The sequence below is a fragment of the Palaemon carinicauda genome, chromosome 8 (genome assembly GCF_036898095.1).
Source record: "Palaemon carinicauda isolate YSFRI2023 chromosome 8, ASM3689809v2, whole genome shotgun sequence".
Classification (NCBI taxonomy): Eukaryota; Metazoa; Arthropoda; class Malacostraca; order Decapoda; family Palaemonidae; genus Palaemon; species Palaemon carinicauda.
The window spans coordinates 47,494,152-47,516,651 of NC_090732.1; the positions used below are offsets into that span (position 1 = coordinate 47,494,152).

Genomic DNA, 22,500 nt, shown 5'->3' on the forward strand with positions numbered 1-22,500 from the left:
ATCCCATCTACATCCTCATCATTTGCTCCTGACCTAAGGAATAAACAAGTCATCCCCTTCAGTTTTCCAGGGTTCCATTTAACTCTCATAACATACCAATGATTGAATCTGCTTTCACATTTCTCTTATTGGAAATGCTTTCATACTTTTCCACAAGCTCACGCAATTACTATTCCTCACCCTCAATTAATATTTTTCATATAAAAACCTGAGCCACTACTCTATTTATCATTCGTTTACGTTACATACAATGTTTCAAAGGAAAATAAATTTAATTTTACTCTTCATTTCACCCGTTAGACATTTAATGCCATAATCATAGAAAGGTAGTACATACGCATCTCACATGTAATCTAACATAACTCGACATAGTTTTCATCATACAATATTTTTTCTTACTCAGGTTAATGTCACTTATTACTTTAATCTATATTACTTTTCAAGTAGACCAAATATTATTCTACAGCTTAAATCCTGCCTCCAAATCCATTCACAGGGCATCCTTTATCGTCTAATTTTTCCTAAAACTGAATTATATTGTTTTATTTGAATTTCAACTCAACCATTGATTAAGAATTAGCAATGATTTTTAATTCAATACATTAATGAAAGTATTACTTTTAAAAATTTTTTGTTGATCCATCCGTGATTTCAGTATATTTGTTGTAATATGTGTGATTTTAAAATATTTTCTAAAAATAGTTTTATTTACATCTATCCTGAAATGCAAAAATTTATTTAAATCAGGATAATATATATTAAGTGTTTTTAGGTTTAGTCATCCAAGTATTTTAAACATAATATATGCAGCAAGTGGGTATATTCCCAAATCCAAAAACTATTTCTTCGTAATTTTTCTTAATTGACGATATCTCGTCTATTGTAGGATCTGATCAATATCTTTTCCCGACATATGCAAATTAAGGAGTTGGTCTTGTAATTAACTATGTCTCAGTATGTCATTCTCCAAAGATAAAGTACATCACATACTGCATCTTTTCATCCTTGCGTTGAGCCCAGTTTCCACTTGAAACTTTAGTTCCTTTACTTTTTAATATTTGTATGTTGTATATATCTGTATAGTTACATTAGATAGATATATGAAAATAAAAAGAATAGATATATGAAAACACAAAGCAAGAGAGAGAGAGAGAGAGAGAGAGAGAGAGAGAGAGAGAGAGAGAGAGAGAGAGAGAGAGAGAGATCTTACCTGTTGTAGCAATACAGTCAAAGCCCACAAATCCAAAGAAGCAAGTCGCAGCTCCGTTCATAATTCCTGAAAAACCATGAGGGGCAAAGCCGCCTTCGCCCCAATCTCCCTCTTCACCATCTTCATTGCATTGTAGCGTGTCATTCTTGGTTAATTCCCAGTTTTTGACATCAACTGAAAGAAATTAAACTAAATTTAGATTATTAAGTACTTAAATATATCTATTTCTTTGCTGCCATATACTTTTATTAAAAATATATTTTCCTCTCTCTATTTACTGTTTATATATTCCTTGGGACCCATGTCTACTTTACAAGTCAGGAAAGCATTTTGTTAACTAATGAGATAATATTAATTGACAGTAAGGGTGAAATATGGAAAATGAGATTATTTGCCTGACTGAGTTCTCCTTTCCTACTGAAAATAGTACCTCACAGATATTCCGTTTTATTATTTCATCATCTTACAGAGTAAAGAAATAAACCCTCATCAACGCTGAGAAAAACATTAAGTATAAATGATTAACCAGTTTTCTTTTAATGACACTAGAACCAAGTTCAAATTGCAAGAAGTACACTATACTATTTGAAATGAATATCTACTTTATGATGAGTTTTCATAATAAACAGTATATTAATCGGTGCCACATTGATACTATAATTTATTGAATTATGGACGATGATTCTATGCAGCAAAAAATGCAAAGCTCTAATCTCAATTTTACTGATTGCCACTTACTGTTATTACTTTATTTCAGGTCACATTTACTATCAATTCTTTATTTATACTAGATTTTTTAAACTACAGTCTTTTACAGTTTGTCATTGATATCTCCAAAATATGACCACTCTATTTTCTCGCTGAGATGTTGAACGATCCTGGAGACATAAAGCACTCATGTCTCAGAAACTCTCTTTCTTGTTTAATCAGCAAGTTTTCATATATGATTCCTTTTCTTGCCACAGTTATGCTTTTCTTGAACACTCAGTTCAAGAAAAGCATAACTATGGCAAGAAAAGGAATCATATATGAAAACTTGCCAATTAAACAAGACAATTTCGATCCTCATTATTATCAAATCTAAAACGTTCCTTGAAGGATTTATGTAGTACAGAATGAAAAAAAAGTGTAAATGAAAATTGAACGAAACAAGATATTTTTTTTCTTTTTTCTGGAGATAAAATCCTTAGGCTACCAGTGCAATTCACGATTGTTTTCTCAGCCCGCCCAGATTACGCTCTAATCGAAATGCGATAAATGCTTTTGGATAGATATTACATTATGGATGTCATCCCTTTACGTGAAGAGCGTCGGAATAGATTTGGGACAGTATGGCGACGTTTCTGTTGGAAATGCGAACATAATTAAAAGAAATCCTGTACCAACATGTATGTATGTATGTATGTATATATATATATATATATATATATATATATATATATATATATATATATATATATATATATATATATATATATATATATATATATATATATATATACAGTATATATATATATATATATATATATATATATATATATATATATATATACAGTATATATATATATATATATATATATATATATATATATATATATATATATATATATATATATATATATATATATATATGTGTGTGTGTGTGTGTGTGTGTGTGTAATTATAACACTAACTTTTCAAACTGACCGTAATATACAATAACCATGTGGAAATATAACGATGATAAGCCTTACATTTGACCTAAAACTGACAATTACGTTGCATTGGTAATTCTAGGTAAAAGGGCTAATGTAAAGAAATAGAAATATCTTGTATGATACAAACACAATATTTCACACAAGGCATTAAATCAAACTTATTAATGATGATACTTTTATCATAATGATATTTGCATATAGCATGCATAGAAGCTTGATGAAAATATGATGTATCACCATCTTCGACAAAAGTGGAATATATATATATATATATATATATATATATATATATATATATATATATATATATATATATATATATATATATATATATATATATATATATATATATATCATCAGCCGTATCTAGTCCACAGCATCACTAAAGCCTCAGACGTGTCCTTCCACTCGGGTCTGTTCATGTTCCTTCTAAGCCAGTCTATACCCATAAATTTTCAAAGCTTGTCAATCCGTTGTCTTCGTTTCCTTCCCCTGCTTCTTTTGTAATCTCTAGGGACCCATTCTGTTAATCCTAATGTTCACATATTATCTCTTAATATCATTATATGTTCTTCCTATGCTCATTTTTTTTTCTTCACATGCTAGAATATATATATCCTAATTGTTTATATCTTACTTTTAGTAGCTGCAGCAATGATTACGTACACCACTATAACCAAGTTGATTCCAGAGAAAATATTATTTAATGTTGATGATTCTCTTATTCCGATGGCTAACAGACCTGGAGAAGAAGGGAATTATTAGTATTGTAGTGATGAATATATTATGAATAAACACTAAATCAAGAATTGTACATAGTCAATAAAGCAATCAACTCGAATATTATGATACTAATCTCACAAATCACGGTACATTTGAATTTGTAATGTTAACGCTAAGTTTTCCTCTACTTTGTTATCAGTTTCATCCACAATGAATATATCTATAGAAATGTAATATGGTCTCTGTTAATGAAAGATACATGTTAAGCAACCCTATTAACCATTATGAAGTATTAATTAAGAGTACTCGGCAAATGCGAGTGTCAAATTCTTTTAAACGCGTTTATAAATCACGAATTAGAAATTATTACCCCAGGTTTTGTAATATGTTATTTGACAAAAATCATTCACTGGTCACTTCTAAAATATATCTTGATGAGTCCATAAATAAGACTTTTATATTATGATTTCTCAATAATATTCTACTTCAGCACAAGCTTCCAGCAATGGGTTGCCTTAATTCATGCAGGAAACGATTACACTGTGTAAATTTTCATAACTACTTAAGCTACATTTTAAAAGGGTTTGTTATTGGTGAAGCTCGGGGATCTATACAACATTTTGTAGTGAATGGAAAATATGTATACACAACTTTATAGAACTTAATTTCTTATCTGTCAGTGGCAGCAAATGGAATTGAATAACACTGCAAGGTATTCTCCTTAGGAACTCATAAACTATTGCTCTTACATCTTAAAATACAAATATTTCCTGGAATATGTTAACTTTAACAATCCGGACAGTATGCAAAGACAATGTTTTTCCAGCACCATGTGTAATGAAGCTCACAAAAAATAATTTATTACATTGTAATTTTGTTTATAATTCAAGAGTGGCACTTAATCCCAATAAAACCGAAATTTTTTCCCGTCAACACTATTTGGATTACAGTATACCGCTGATACCAGTGATCAAAAGCACTTGACATATCGGCTGATATATTTTAAAGTCCGGCCATGTGATACCCAATTTCTTAAGCTGCATTTGTTTTTAATATATCCATAGGTAGATAAACATATTGCTCTCTGATATGAAACATTCTACAACGTAATTCTCTTGATTTTTATTGATAATATATTGTTACCAAAAGTTTTTTTTTTTTTTTTATTAAATCTTATTCTTTATTATTTTTCTTTTATGACTCGTTCATATCGCAAGTGTCAAAACAACCCCAAGCCGGGCTACAGTGAGTCTTTTGACTGCACTGAGTTTTTATTGTGCGCTTCCAAGCAGTCTTAAAATTATGACTTGAAAATATAGGGTAATCTTTGCAAAATCAAAATAATAACTTACTGTAACTTTAAAGCATACACTACGCAGTCAATTGAAAATAAACTCGTCCAAGAAAGCAATATTTGTTACTACTATGCTTAATACTACTAGTAGGAGTAATGAAAACTTCAAGTAGTTATCAGATATAAACTACTATGAGTAATGAAAACTTCAAGTAGTTGTCAGATATAAAACAAGGGAAATTAAATACAGAGTTTTCATACTAGACACGAAGAGGATCAAGCCAAAGGATAAGAAATCCGGATATTCAGAAAGGAAATTGACGTCTAGAGGCACATTCTCTGCCAGCCAGCCAGACATAGTTTTGTTCGCCAAGACATCAATGTAGCTACTAAATCCTCGTGCAACACTTGATGCGCCTGAAAGAGAAAAGGAAATTATAAGCATGCATTTGCTAACGTATGAATTAGTGTGATTAATAAGAAATTATTTCCCCAAAAGCACTTATATCCACGCACATCTGTACATCTTTAAGTATGCGTGCTTTTTAAAGTTTTGTAAATATTCATAATAAAATCGTGATACTTAACACCTGATAGACATCAGAGCGAAATAAAGACAGTGGCTACTGACGCATTCATACTACTATAGGAAACATTGATGAAAATTATATGCAGGAAATTTTCATATCATTACAAGTTTAATACAATTACTGAAAAAATCGAGGAATTTGCCAATATAGACAAATCGCCTACAGTTATTTCTTGGCCGATTCCCTGCGTTTCATGGTAGGGCAGTTCATTCCTATATAAATTCTAACACAATATCTAGGCCTTTTCAAAACTTAGTCTCTCTTCCTCAATATCATTTCTGAATAAGGCCACCAAATATATATGTAAACGCTGCTTTTCGAATTTTAGATAATTAATGGATTACCTTGGTAATGCCAACAATGTTTGTATCTTACAGTTAATGTTAAAAATCAAAATGTGTTGTGCTCTTTGACAAGGACGCAGAAAAATAAATAGCTGGCCAATTTTTGCTGAACTAAGTGTTGATATGTTTGGAATTTTATCAAAATATCTGCCTTGAAATATTTATAATCCCTTATCAATTATTTCATATTTTCATATACAGCATTACAGAATTCGTTTCAATTATTATCGGCTGACAAAATCGTGGAAGCTGCCATTAGAAGAAATGAGCGACCGCTTAATAATCTACTTCTACTTTTTATGAAGCTCACAGCTTCAATAAAATAAATTTCATGATAGTAGAGCAGCTTAGCATATTTATGAAAATCGTGAAGATTGTGAAAAAAGTGTGAAAATTTCACAAAGGCTGAATTTTCCATGCTCTTTCACATAAAAACGGAAAACGCGTGATATCACCAAAATTTTGGCCACCATCTTCCTTCTTGAAACGGTCTCCGGCGCAGAACAAAAGAATATAGTTTGTTAATCAGTATACTAACATGATGTTTTTATACCCAAGGAATCTAATGAAAAAACAGATTAAAACGTTGTATCCACTTCTTATTGATAAAAACGGTTACGGCAGTACTTTATCTATTTATTTAATTATGTCGAGGATAAGATGATTGTTTATCATCTTTTTAATGTTAGATAAAAAATAGATCAGAATTCTTTAAGGTATGTGTTCTTTTCCTCATGTTGCCCTATTTGAAAGTCAAAGGATGCAGAAATGGGTTTGACAAGCAGAAGCTCCAGGATGCTAGAAACAGAAGGCTAAAGACCTGGCAAGGTTTGAACAAAGTCCGTTCAAGGCAAGACAGAGGGATGTGGGTTATATTGCTAGGTCAAGTAACTGTTTCTTCTCTGATGGAAGTGACAAATGTGAAAATTTAAATGAGGTAGAGACAGACAAACTTGACTTACTCATTCGTCAATATAAGGAGATCGAAAGCTGTTGGAAAACTCTCCAAAGGTGATATGCATGGCATTGTAAAATCAGGTTTAACAATGAGATTCAGCACAAAAAATAAGTGTATAAGTAAAGTGCACAGTCTGATATTGGCTTAGATTGTCTCATATATGGAAGAATTCCCTCAAGATGAAACACTACCTACCTTCAAACTGTGCAACTTGAGAAACCTGTATGAATCCCTTATTAAATTCAAATTCAAATTCAAATTCTTTATTTCAGTTGTAAAGCCATATACAAAATATTACAATAAAATTAATAGTTATATACAAATATATTAGGAGTAAAACTAAAGGTCTAAACACGGAAAATGTGTTTAGACCACTCTTTAAAAACTAATGATTTTTTTTAAAACTATCACTGTTAAAAATTGCACAAATTAAGTGTTTTTTTTAACTCTTTGCTCTCTGAAACAAACTTACAATACATTTTCTCACTAATTCATCAAATGTTGGTATTCCTAAAGAAACAAAGTGTCCACTTACTCTCGAAAACCTTTCTATTCCCATCAGGTACCTAAAAAAGTCATTGTAACATATCTTAAGTTTTCGTAGGGTTTCCTATTTACATATCATTGCCAGAGGCATACAATACAGGGAAGTACTGAAAGATCTCATCATTGCCTCATCATTGCACATATGAAAGTTCCTTAGCAACATATTGCCTTGCAAGCATTGCCCTCGATAGAGTGATGCAATATGGTCATCGTCCTTTAGATTGTCATTAATATTCATGCCAAGATATTTACATGATTTAACAACTTCCAACCTGACGTCATTAATATAGAATGATGGTTCACTAAATGACATAAAATTCCAGGGCTTTATAAGAAGAACTTTGGTCTTGTCAGGATTGGCTTCGAGATAATGGTACTTCAAATATTCCATACGTTTATCTATGAGTATTTGCAACGCTTTTACTGGAAAGTTGAATACCATATGACTATAGGAGAGACTGATGATAGTTATTCCAGATCTGAGACCCAACCACAAGGTCGGGAAGTATTAATAACATTCGATTCTGGCATTAGAAACACCATCAAGATTATTTCTTTCAACAATGGTGATGACGCCATACATTTGGCACATGTTGCCCAAATAATCCCAGAAAGTCTTCTTGTTCTTGTGAGCGCAATCATAAGAGGGCCAAGCATCAAGCAACAAAACCAAACTACTATTTTTTTTTTTTTCAGTAGAAGAAGATCTATTACCTTGTCAGTTAGTGGTGGTGTTTATTACCAGGAAAATTTCTAAATAATCTGCTATATCCCATTCTCGCCACCATAAGACCAGAGAAACTCCTCTTGTGTTTTATACTGGTTTGATAATTCATCCCAAACTAGAATAATGAGACTTCTTGAAAGACTGGCAAGCTGCGGTATGTGAATGTCATGTGACAGGTCCAGGAAATGTCTGAACAGCTTACCTATGATGTATATGGTTAACTTGAGAGAGATTGATGTGTGTGCACTTCCCCATTGAGATGTGATCTGTTTACCTTTTAAGCTGTAGATAATATTGACCATAAACCCTCTCAAAGAAATGCTATGGATTCAGTTTTCAATGCAAGACAAACCAGGAATCGATAGGAAACAAACCTATAGATCCTGCTGCTAAGAGAACAATGATGTTGCCCGCTGAGTACTCGGAAACTGCGCCAGTAGTACTGCCTTAAACTGACTTGTTTGCAACTATTTGCATAGGTGAATCCAAGATAAACACTATGCATTTGATCTCATTAGGCGAAACCGGAGATGGCTGATTAATGGACATATCAAACAATGTATAAAATAAGCAAAGAATTGGCACACACGACAATGTGTCCTGGGCAGTGTACCAATCAGATTGGCAGGCTGTTAATTCTACATCCCTAGCATGTATATTACTCATGCGATTGTTCACTGAATCATTTCACAATGCTGTAACAATATTGCATGCAATGAAAATAGTTAAAAAAAAAACTTCAGCCACTGGCACCCAGGTCAGACACTTGTAATAACCACGGATCAACCATTGTTCAGTATTGCTAAACAAATCCAATGACCTTGGCCAGCCATCTATAGTGAGAAGCAGTTTAATTTGGAAATTGAAGGGCTCCATACTGAGATGAATTGCATGAAATTTTTTGCACACTTTCTCAGTAGAAGTGGCTGGACTGTGGTCCTTGTCCACTCACAGGTTACAACCACAGATTGAGCAGATGTAATGTTGAAAGGACTGAATGTCACAAGATCCTGATATGTGCTTCAAGTTACAGCAACCTCTCTGTACATCCTTCAAATGTCTGCTTATAAGACATGCAGAGTCTCTTTTGGTGATGAGGAAAAATTAACTTGAAAACATGGATCAAGCCAGACAGAAAGCAGTCTCCCCAGTTTCAATATTAGAATCTGGCTCTTGAATTTGAACCTCTTGCAATGCAGTTTGTGCATTCTCAGCATCGGACAGATTTCAAGCTCTTTGTCTAATGCCTTGGACAGATAGTTTCATGGATGTTCTGTATGCATGACACAAAGTATGTAAGATGGCTTCATGTTTATATCAAATATATGATGCAGCACATAGATCTATTGCCACCAGTTTATGAAGATTTTCAAAAAGGTCACTTCATTGCAAAGAAGTAGTTGAGCGTAATCTCATCAATAGCCATGAATCATGTCAACAAATAGATGAATGAACAACTCAAGGGAGAAAGAGGTATTATTTGAATCACAGATAACACTTCTGCTTTGATTTAGGGGATCACAGCTGGTCCAGAAATCGCTCAGATAAATAATCAGTTTGAAACTTCATGTGGAACAACTCACGCAAAACCAACTAAGCACAGCGACCAATCACATTCTGTGCAAACAAAATATTTAATACACGTGAAATCAATGGTCAGAATGTTGCAGAATATTACAAAACCATTCACAGACAACAGTAACAATTTTGTTATGTATTATTGTAATAATGTACTATATTATTTCAAGTGTTACATGTATTGCACAACATTGCATCATATTGCATAAATAAAACATGTTATGCTTTGTACATAAGTGTAATGATTTATTTTGGTATTAGGATTCAAACATTTGTTGATTACCTCAAAGATAGGATGTAATTCTTTATAGTTTTGTACTGGAGTAGGATTTAAGTCTTTTGAGAGCGATGCTCTTTTGTTTAGCAATGTTCTGGTTTTGTCAGATTGTGTATGACGCTCCACACACACACTTAGGAGTCAGCTGTCATAGAGCAATGTAGTCACAAAATTTATTAAAAGTGTATTTTAAGAATACCAACGTATCATTAAATCCCACCAAGAGAAATTGATGACAAAAGGTGGGATCAGCTGAGAAATAATTACTAACAATTCTTCATCTATGTTCCAGGTAATTATTATGGTTAATAGAAACATCCTATCAACACATTAATTGACGACCAAAGATGGGATCAGCTGAGAAATAATTACTAACAATTCTTCATCTATGTTCCAGGTAATTATTATGGTTAATAGAAACATCTTATCAACACAATAATTGGCGACGCCCAGAAGGACGAACACACGTAGAAGAAACATTGGGGTTTTTGCTGAATGATGGCCAGCACAAGGGAAGGTCCTTTTGCATATCGACGGACAAGAGAAAAATCGCCCAAACAGTAGAACAGGAATTTCATCAAACTAACAAAATCACAAAAAGTAAATTTTAAAGTTGGGTAGGCTACAAAACAGGTAGGAAGTAAACTTGTGACTTTAGAACAGTACCTTAACCTATTATAGGTAGTAAGGTAAGAATCAAAATGCCTTTTGACATTGAACATCCCGAGCTGCTTAGCATCACAGCTGAGCCCAATTCGGTTGCAACACGATGGCAACAGTGGTGTGAGGAATTTAAGATTTATTTAGAAGCATTAGGGAATATGAAGGATGCCCAAAAGAAGGCATTATTACTTCATACAGAATGTAGGGAAGTTCGGGAAGTGTTTAAGACTTTGCAGCCTATAGATGACACAAGTGAAGCTGCAATTAAGGCTCTTACCACATATTTTGCCCCTCTGGTCAATAAATTTTTTGAAAGATATCAGTTTTCAGCGCAGGCTTATCAGAAAGAGAATGAAAGTTTAGATGCATTTGTGACTAGACTAAAGAATTTAGCTGTTTCATGTGAATTTCTAGAGTTAGAAAATGTTATCATAGATCAAGTTATTGCACATTGCACATCACAAGAGCTAAGAAAGAAATTATTGCAAGATAAAGATTCAACATTAGAAAAGGTATTGATAACAGGCAGAGCTTTAGAAACATTAAATAGGCAAAGTAACATAATAGTTAGTTCTACAAGCAATAGAATGGAAAATTCTAAAATTAATACAATAGGTTCTACGTGGAAAACCAATGAGAATCAGAGAAGGAATATGTCAAAGCCTAGTCATAGAAAAGTGCCTAACACTAATGTTCATAAATATCAGAATCAGACATATACACAGAAACAACAGAAAAAAACCCAAGTGTTATAGGTGTGGTAAAACTGACCATCTTGCATACGAAGCAAAGAAATGCCCTGCTACTGGACAAACATGCCAGAATTGCAGAAAGATGGGTCATTTTGCAACTGCTTGTAGATTCCCTAAACAGTACGCAAAGAAAATAAATGCTACAGTTGATAAGATTGGTCAAGAGAATAATGCGGAAAATGATCAGGATAATCAGGTTAGGTCAGAAACTGATTTTGCGTTTCGCATTAATTCTGTCAACAAAGGTGCAAAGAAACATATCATGGTAGAAGTAATCATAAATGGTAAACCAATTTTGATGCAAGTTGACACAACAGCCGATGTATCAATTATGTCTGAGAAAACGGCTAAATGCATTCCTAATTTGTTATTAGAAGGTACGAATAGAGTTTTGAAAGGTTATAATGGTTTTGATATTCAGGTAATAGGTGCTTCGAATGTAGAAGTACAGTACAAAGAATAGAAATTAGAGAGAATGCCATTAACAGTAGTAAAAGGTAATAGACAAACTTTGCTAGGTTTAGATTGGCTACAGTATTTGAAGTTAAATTGGCCTAGTATTTTGAAGGTCACAGGTAGACAAGATGAACACAAAAATGAAATATCTATGGATAATATCATGTCAGAGTTTCAAGACATATTTGAAGATAAAGTTGGTACAGTAAAGAACGCGAAGGCAATTTTAGTTTTGAAACCTGACAGTTCTCCTAGATTTTGTGCTCCGAGACCAGTACCGTATTCATTGAAAAGTGCAGTTAAAACAGAAATCAGGAGATTAGAAAATGAAGGTTCCTGGGAAAAGGTTACATATTCAGATTGGGCTACACCATTAGTTCTTATTGTGAAGTAAACTGGACAGGTTAGGTTTTGTGGAGATTACAAAGTAACGTTAAATCCACAACTGCAAGTAGCTCAACATCCCCTACCAAATCCGAAAGACATCTTTGCAACTATGTCAGGATGCAGTGTTTTTTTCTAAATTAGATTTAAGACAAGCATTTCAACAGCTTCCCATAGATGAAACTTCACAAGAATTATGTAGAGTAAATACATCCTTAGGTTTGTTTAGACCAAAGAGATTATCTTATAGAGTTGCAAGTAGTCCAGCTATATGGCTACAAACTATGGATAAGTTTTTTTCAGGAATGCAAGGAGTATTCATTTTCATGGATGATATTTTAATTCCTGGTAAAGACACAAGAGAACATAGAGAAAGATTGAGAACAGTTCTGAAGAAGTTAAAGGAACCTAATATTAGAGTAAATAAGAGTAAATGTATTTAAGAAGTTGATTCAGTGGAATACTTAGGTTTTGTAATAAATGGCAAGGGTATTCACAAAACTGTAGAGAAGATTATAGCTGTACAATCAACAAAAGTGCCAGAAAATGTTAAGGAATTACAATCATTTCTAGGTTTAGTAACATTTCATGGGAATTTCATTCAGAATTTGTCTACAATTGCACATCCATTGTATAATCTGTTGGATGAGGGTGTAGAATGGAAGTGGAAAAAAGAGTGTCAGGAATCTTTTGAAAGAATCAAACAGGAAATAACATCACCTACATTCTTAGTACATTATCAAATGGATTTACCAGTTAAATTAGTATGTGATGCATCAAACATAGGTTTAGGTGCAGTATTATCTCATGTAATGCCAGATGGAATAGAAACCAATTGCATTCACTTCTAGAGTATTGAACAAGGCAGAAAGGAATTACTCTCAAATAGAAAAGGAAGGATTAACAGAGGAAAGCCCCCTGAGAGATTAGATTTATAAAGATTTTTACAATGTCAAGTTAAGGGGGAGGAGACTTATGTATTATTGTAATAATGTACTATATTATTTCAAGTGTTACAGGTATTGCGCAACATTGCATCATATTGCATGAATAAAACATGTTATGTTTTGTACATAAGTGTTGATTTATTATGATATTAGGATTCAAACATTTGTTGATTACCTCAAAGATAGGATGTAATTCTTTATAGTTTTGTACTGGAGTAGGATTTAAGTCTTTTGAGAGCGATGCTCTTTTGTTTAGCAATGTTTTGGTTTTGTCAGATTGTGTATGACGCTCCACACACACACTTAGGAGTCAGCTGTCATAGAGCAATGTAGTCACAAAATTTATTAAAAGTGTATTTTAAGAATACCAACGTATCATTAAATCCCACCAAGAAAAATTGACGACAAAGATTAGATCAGCTGAGAAATAACTACTAACAATTCTTCATCTATGTTCCAGGTGATTATTATGGTTAATAGAAACATCCTATCAACACATTAGATTTAGTCGGAATTGACGCAAAGGAAGTTATGGGTGAAGGAGCTGTGGCTAGTATCAGGACTGTAGAGTGAATTGAACAATCCTAATATGACAAATCTCTTGCTGGACGTTTTGAGCAACGGGTTACCCCAGCATGAGATATCATCCACAAAAACAAATTGACCATGTCTCATATGATATGACCCCCAAAGGCAGATAATAATCTCTCATCAGATTAGCACTTTGAAAAAAAATATGTGACCTATTCAGCAGGATGTACATCTAATGTCAATCACACAATGGAGACATGGATGAGATTTCCAGATATGGAAACCATGGCACTCCACTATTTATTTCAGAAGGAGTATTATCAGGTGTCCATGAACACAGAACACAACACCAAGACTGGCATCACCAACCTCTTCAGTACATACACTCAATTAATGATGATTTGGCTTTCGTAATGTTGGGGCCACTTTTCAACACTTCATGGATGGCATTTTAGGGGACCTCCCCTTCTCTATATGTTATGTGGACGATATACTTGCGTTCTCTTCCTCCAAAGAGGAACCCATCCGTCACCTACACATCGTGCTTGACCACCTACAACAGAACTTAATTGTAGACAGTTACGACAAGAGTACCTTTAGCGTCAATGAAGTATCGTGCTTAGGGCACTGCTTCACACCTGAAGGAGTCTACCCCCTTCCTGAAAAGGTAGCAGCTGTTCAGAGCATCCCCCCGCCCTCGACTTTCGAAGTACTGCAAAAATTCTTGAGCATGATCAGCAATTATCACTGTTTCCTGCCAGCCATCTCCACTAGTCTTGGCCCCTCTACGCCTCCCTCAAGGACAAACCAGAAGACTTAAAGTGGGGTCCCTTCAAGAAGTGGACTTCTGCAAGTGAGATAATGCTGCTCTAACTTTTCCTGTTCCACATGAAATTTCCTTTCTCTCCACTGATGACGTCGTTAATGGTGGAGTACTCGAGCCTCGAGCAGGTGGTTAACGGCTTACCCTGCCCATTGGCATTCTTCAATAGAAAACTGACCAGGGCAGATCTGACTACTCTACCTTCGAACGCAAATAGCTTGCAGTGCACTTTGCTGTCCATCACTTTCACCACTTCTTGGAAGGTACGCCCTTCGTCATTCGCATAGACCACATGCCTCTGATGCATGCCGTCACTCGACAGTCTGACGCTTGGTCTGCCTGTCAACACCGACATCTCTCTACCATGGCTGAATACGATTGCACTCTTGAATATGTCCATGGGAAAATGAATCCCTTTGTTAATGCCCTGCCAAGAAACTAATTGTCTGCCATTCACCTGGGATTGCATTACAATGCCTTAGCAGAAGCCTAATGAAAAGATTCAGAGTATCAAGGATGTAGAACATTCTGCACACTCCTTCGTTGGGAATACATCCCTCTTGAGGACTCCATTGCCGTGTGGATACCTGCTCTCGTGTGCCAACAAGTGTTTGATCTCATTCATGGTCTTTAATATCCCACATGCCGATTTATTGCACAGCTACTGAAGACAAAGTTAATATAGTATGGCATTGCTAAGGATGCTAAGGATTGGGTCCACACCTGTATTTCATATCAAACTTCAAAAGTACATCGACGCCCGGATTCAAGAGTGGGCACCTTTCTTCAACCTCTACACTGTTTTGCCCACATTCACATCGACGTAGTCAAGCCCCTACCCACATCATAAGGATATGGTTACCTATTTATCGTCAATGACCACTCTACTCGTTGGCCTGAAGCCATCCTCATGGAAACTGCAATATTCGTCAATTGTACATCTGATTTACTCTCAGGATGTACAGAGAGATTTAGTATCCTTGAGCGTATTACTTCTGTCAGGGGTACCGCTTTCACCTCTCGTTTGTGGACATCATTATGGAATCTCCCGGGAATCATCTTACATCAGACAACTACATACAACCCTACTGCCAATAGAATGGTTAAATATTTTCATCACAACCCTCAAAGCAGCTTTTGTGTATTGCTGAAAGCACTCTAACTGGTTTACCCAGTTTTCCTGGGTCACCTTGGGACTAAGGACCCCTCCTAAAGTTGCTCTAGATGAATCGGCAGTTGAAATGGTGTATGGTGACCAGTCGGTCGTCCAAACTTAATTTTTTCTCTCTGTAACCTCCTCCGACAATCTCCAGTACCTATGTCATGTTGTGGGAAAATTTTTCTCCATGCCTGTCACTTACAAGTCCCTAGCTAAGCAACACATAGTCACAGGTGTGCACTTGGCAACATGCATTTTCCTGCGCAATGACACTAGCAAGCCGTCACTATCGCCCCCTTACATCTGCCCTTTCCTTGTGATCCATTGTACTGCGAAAGCATTCTTGATCAACATGTGTTGCATAGAAGACTCGGTCACCATTGATTTCCTAAAACCTGCATATCTCCTGCCAGATGACCCGCGTATAGTACACGTTTCAAGGTCATAGTGCCCTATTCCCATGTATGTTACTTTCGAGAGGGTAACCATATGCTACATGAGTTTCATACACTCTCAAAAAGTGTAACGTTTTTTTTTTTTTATCTTATTGTTCGTTCTTCCTTGCACTGTTAATAAATCAACTTGCATAAATTTGATACTTCTTGTTTAATTTTGCTTGAATTTTTGTGACGCTGTCTCTCACAAGTGCTGGTATATAAGATTGATGTTTGTTCAATAAAGTTTAGTTGCATTCATATCGCCTCTCTCTTATCACCCAACTGTCGCCTCATACAGTGGTTATGTTTGACACATGTTTACATCTTTCATACCGAGAAACCTGTAGACCGCAAAACATCTAGATGTGGTATAGGGTCAACATCTCTAAGTTAGCCTGAAGAGCTCTATAAGACAAAACGAGGACCTGGAACCCATCTCCAGATCACTAGTTCCACACCTATGCCCAAGAACTAGCAGAATTTTCTCGGTCTGGATGGAAATAAAAGTGATCTTGGAGGGAAAGAGATCTGTTGCATTGAAGTGACCGGCATTTTCGCGTGATCTGGGGTGACACATGGGCTGTCCTTGCTTTTTGCAATTACTTGAAAGCAAACACAAAGATAATCTTGCAATCTTGTCATTGTGCACACAAGTGCCACAGAAAAGTTCTTATCAAATTATTTAATACGGATTCTTTAGGTGTGAAAGCATTAACACATTTAAACAGCAAATTATATGCCTTAGGGGCGGGAAAACTGGTCATTTTTTTCTGCACTGGTAGCCATTTCGAAAAGTAAAATGGCGACCGTTTTCATGGGAACGAGTATCGATAATTTAACCAGCATGCAGGTTTTCACACCCTCTTCACATGAAGGACTTTTTGTGTATAAGTTACTGTGCTATAAGAGGAATTAGAAGAACCAAAAGCAGCTTACAATGGTTTTCATGCTAAGATTAGCAAGAAATTATTTCTACTTGACACCTATTGTTGCAATTATAAAATTCATAATTTTCAATATAACTTCTGTTTGAAAACAAACTTTTCATCTCATTATTTTCATGAATTCCGAAAAAACAAGTTTTATTTAAAACTGCTACAGATTATTATAGTTCAACATTCTATCCCTTCTGTCATGACCAGCAGATAAATGAATAGAATATATATAAAATTTTCCTTTTCAGTAAATATAGGGATTACTTGTTTACTTGCATTGAAAGAGGTTAGCTAAGATATTGCTTACCAACGTACAGTTCAATAGTGCTTAAACGGTTCCTTTTCTTTATTTGTGAATTGGATTCGTTTTACCCCTATCAACAATAAAGATATAAAGTACAGTATATTGCCCTATCAGAACTCCTGGAAATCCGTCTTCAGAATTTTATAAAACTTCTCTTTCATAACTGTTTGCCCAGAATTCACCACTTCCATTTCTATGGGGTTATGTGTAATTTGTATTTATTAAGAGTGGGTAATAGTTCCGGGGAGATCTCCCTGTAACAGATATCCAGATCCTAACATGGGGAATTGGCGTACCAACAATCCCGCGCCAACAGATCCGAAAACTTCAATGTTACGGTCCATCAACCCTCAGATGATAAACGAGATTACTCTATATTGGCTTTGCTATTACCGATACCAACTCAGTGTTCAGGTGCTACACCCAGCACGAAATAGTACACCCTAACTGAGAGTGCTGAACAAAAGTTAAAGTAAAGAAAATAATGCTAAAGCGTGAGAAGGTGCAGTACTGTAAGGGTTAAGGCGTACTAAAGCTTACCCGCGCCTCTCACTTTAGATCGGGATAAAAGGGATTGTTCACTTCAGCAGTACAGATAAAAATGTAAGAGATACTTCTAATCTTATGTTTATAATGAAACCATTGAAGACTTAAAACTCCTTAAACTAGAAAATAATAGGGATAAAATAGTTGGAGATAAGTATATTCAAATACCTTTATCTCCTCTGATGAATAAATCCTAATGATTCTAAAAAATCAACTGATGAAGTTGATATGATTAATCTTAGGGGATTTACTGATGCTGCAATTTAAACTCATAACATTATTTGTAAAATAGATAAAACTTAGGAAAAGGAGTTTATTAAAAATCAATGATCACTCTAACTTTCTTTAAGTATTTATTCACAAACCTTACACAATCGTTCTGAGGTTAACTTAACAAAATGTGCAAGGCTAAATGATAATTAAAAAAACTGCAACTAGTTTTTATTGTAGACCAATGTAGTTTGAAATCAATTTGAACTCGTGGTTATTCCATTAGCAAGGGGTTAGTCAAAAACAGTAGGATGAAATATAACAGTAATAATTTTTCAAATACATGGGAAACACTTGGTTAATCTGAAAGCAAGGGGTTAGTCAAAAATAGCAAAAGTAGTAGATGATTTGAATAACTATTAAGACACATAAAACAATTTGGGACCAAGGTGCAAACAAAAAACATGGTTATTCCTTAAGTAAGAAGTTACTAAAAAAGGAGATATAGCTGGAATAACCATTATGATACACATGAAAACGTGGTTGCTCTGTAAGCAAGGGGCTAACCAAAAAGAGTAATATTGTTAGATAACGGTACTAACCTAAAGAGAGAGAGAGAAAAAAAAACAGCTTGGCATTCTTTTAAAAGCTAAGGGAGGAACTGCGGCTAATTAGATAATTTTGTTGATTCATATGTACAGAGAAATATCCTAAACTCTGAATTGATGCTGGAGTCTTTTAAAGATCCAAAGGTTAGATTTCGGGGTTTTAAGCCTTCGTCCCAGTGACTTCATTTTACTTTCCCGCAATGACAATAATCGGGAGGCCCTTGCACTGCCACTCCAATGCTTTAAGGGGCTGTTTTATGTGAAGTTAGGTGATGCTATAGTAAAAAGGGGGCCTGGAGTGCATCCATAAACTCAATGGGACAAAGAATGGAAGACCGCTCTTCTCAGGAATTTAGCCTGAGATTAAATCAGCAATTTGAAATGGGGTGTCTCAGCAGCTGGCCAGCATAATTCAAAGAAGTGAAGCCAGAGATGAGTCGTGTTTCTAGCCCTATGCAAAACTTGAAGTACCAAGTCATATTCAAAAACCTTGATTATCTCTCTGTAGAAACAGACATCTTTAAACGTGTCTATAAAGAATGCAAGGAGTAATCTTGTAAGTCATGCAAATAAAACCTAAATGTCTAGCAATGAAAAGGAAGGGGGATTTGGGAAAAGCTATAGGTCTACCTGCTGAGTCATCAACAGTCATTACCTGGCCCTCCAGGGTCCTAGCTTGGGTAAGAAAGTTGGCTAGGATGCTCTTCATCTGGATATATGGTCAGTCTCCAGGGCATTGTCCTGCTAGCTAGGGCATTGTCACTCTCCCTTGCCTATGCCATTTATGAGCGGCTGGCCTTTAAGCCATTAAACTGGAAGTCTTTGAGTTGTGAAATAAATTAATCTTCAAGTAAACTGACTACAAAAGCGTTTTCAACCCTAAAGGAGGAAGTGGTGAATATTTAGCAATGGTTGAAAACTTATTGACGTGGTGAGATTACAATACTTCATAGAAGGAAAAAGTTTTCGGAAAGGAGTTAGTTATGAAGGGGATATGAACAAAATTAGACGCAAAGAAAAATAATGTTTATTGACAAACCAGTTTTGATCTACCTGACCTTGGATTTTAGATATTTTAGAGATTATATAAATTCAACTCCTATTATGTGCAAACTGGTATAGAGCATAGTGGTGATACACTCAAGGAAGATTAGGATAAAGAGCCAGCTTGTAAGACAAGCCCTATAGAAAAATTATCTACATTGGGAAGAGAACCCACAAATTTTGAACATAAATTACACTTCTTAGTTAACCGTAGTGATAAGGAATGTTTATTTTGCAAAATTCAAATATATCATCAGTGCAGAAAAATAATAAAAGATAGAAATGACCGAAAATAGGCCGTTTTTTATGGAAATTGTTTCATTAGTATCGAACATAAACAATCCCATATACTACGTTAGGAGATAGGTGATTCAAAACTGAATGTAAGTCTGAAAATAGTTCACTCATAGTCTAACAAGATGATTGGTTACCAAAGAAGCTGACATTTTATAAGGATATTTGTTGTTACATATATGAACGTCACTTACCGATGATATATTCCAATACGAGATTCCATCCAATTACAAAAGCAACAAATTCTCCAACACAAACATAACTATAGACGTAAGCCGACCCGGCCTTAGGCACCCTCGCACCAAACTCCGCATAACACAGTCCTGAAATTACATGAGAATATTCATATATTATTCATATATATATCATATACATACATACATACATATATATATATACATATATATATATATACATATATATATATATATATATATATATATATATATATATATATATATATATACATATATATATATATATATATATATATATATATTTATATATATATATATATATATATATATATATATATATATGTATATATATATATATATATATAAATATATATATATATATATATATATATATATATATATATATATATATATATTTATATATATATATATATATATATATATATATATATATATATATATATATATATATATATATATATATATTTATATATATATATATATATATATATATATATATATATATATATATATATATATATATATATATATATATATATATATATGGACATGCTTAAATGTGAATGTCGTTAACCGTTATTAGGAAAGTGCTCCGTTTTTTTAGGCAAAAGGGTTCTTGTAGGTTCTGCTCAGTCAATTCTAGTATGACAATTAAATAATTCCTTGAATAATAAACACCATGTAAGAGATTGATTACTTCTTTTAGTATTTCTTTTAGTATATTCAACAATTCAATTATTATCAAGTTTCATTGCTCCAGCAATTACGTTTATCGATTACACTAACACGGATTTATAGGCTATGTGAACTCAATTTTTATAGTTTTTCGGCAGTCGAACGTTGATCTATACAGCGCCAAACGCCCTGTGCATCCTAACTAGGTTCAAGATCCAACAGGTAATAGCAACAGACGACTCAGCATGGGTAAATCTCGGGGTCACCCCAAACCCCACTCTCTAGCTCAAAAGGACAATACTGCAATGTTATTTAGTTAAATTGTATCTGGTCACGAATGCAGCTAGAGTTTGCAGTGCTCCCTTGCACATTGGACAAATACTAAGTTTGATGTGTAAAATCGATAGTATCATATCTCTGCAACCCAATCTATTTCTAGTTTCTTATCTGGATAAAGTTTTGCTTTGTCACCTATCATTTCCTGTAGTTTAATATATTTAGATTCAAGCAACTACCAGAAAAGTGTATGGTAATCTTTAAGCAGCAACTGCAGCATTGATTATGCAGATTTTGAGATTTACTATATATATATATATATATATATATATATATATATATATATATATATATATATATATATATATATATATATATATATATATATATCTATATATATAGATATATATATATATATATATATATATATATATATATATATCTATATATATATATATATATATATATATATATATATATATATATATATATATATATATATATATATATATATATATATTCTTACAATCCTGGTCTAGTGTAGGGTGAATACAGTAGATTATTCATTATTTATTTAAATATTTAATTTGTGCATTGAAGAGGTGAATAGCCAGCTCTTAAGATGAGTTCCTCTCGTGTAGACTAAAGTTTATTATATAAGTTACGTAACACTTTCATCGTTATTTTCATTGTATTCTTTATTAAAGTCAGTATATGCAAATTTACGTTATTTTTAAGAGTTAACTTTTTCATTTCACGTATTTTTGTTACGGAGTCTTATGTAACAGTTTGAGAGTGTTATATGACTATACAAGATAGGAACAAGGGCTTATGTAATATTCCTTTATATTTCTATGAGGTGTTGCGTCATGTTTGTGAGAGAATACGCAATATACCATGTGCTTGGGAAAATTCTTGAAAAACCTAGAGATAGTTATCTTTTCTTTTTTCTATTTCGGGGAAAAAAGGTGGGCAGAGCTAGCCGACAGAGAGAGAGAGAGAGCCATCTACCGTTGTGAGGGTATATGTTAGATAAGGCAATTCTTGATAACTCTGATGCCTTAGCCAAGCACCCACGCTACCATATCTCGATCATGGAAGCTTCTGGAAGTAGCTAAGTTTCATATAAAGGTAACCCCAGGGTTGCCTAGCCTTGATAGAGAATCCCAGCGTTAATACATAACCATCTTCCCTCTCCTCTCTCTCATATGCATCTTAGTATATTGTTTTAAAAGTGTTGAGTGACATATCAAAGTTTTGGAGTGACATGTTTTTGTAAGCATAGTGAGTGTTT

The 22,500-nt window shown here is 34.0% G+C and overlaps 1 protein-coding gene across 1 annotated transcript in view; it reads right to left on the reverse strand.

Annotated features, from left to right (window-relative positions):
• LOC137645728 (high affinity cationic amino acid transporter 1-like) overlaps nucleotides 1-22,500 on the reverse strand; it is a 176,562-nt gene that overhangs the window by 89,502 nt on the left and 64,560 nt on the right. The window contains exons 3-6 of the mRNA XM_068378613.1: nucleotides 20,232-20,360; nucleotides 5,186-5,341; nucleotides 3,545-3,649; nucleotides 1,211-1,384 (exon numbers count right to left, since the gene is read on the reverse strand). Coding sequence (XP_068234714.1) covers nucleotides 1,211-1,384; nucleotides 3,545-3,649; nucleotides 5,186-5,341; nucleotides 20,232-20,360 — 564 coding nt within the window. The remainder of the gene's footprint in view (nucleotides 1-1,210; nucleotides 1,385-3,544; nucleotides 3,650-5,185; nucleotides 5,342-20,231; nucleotides 20,361-22,500) is intronic.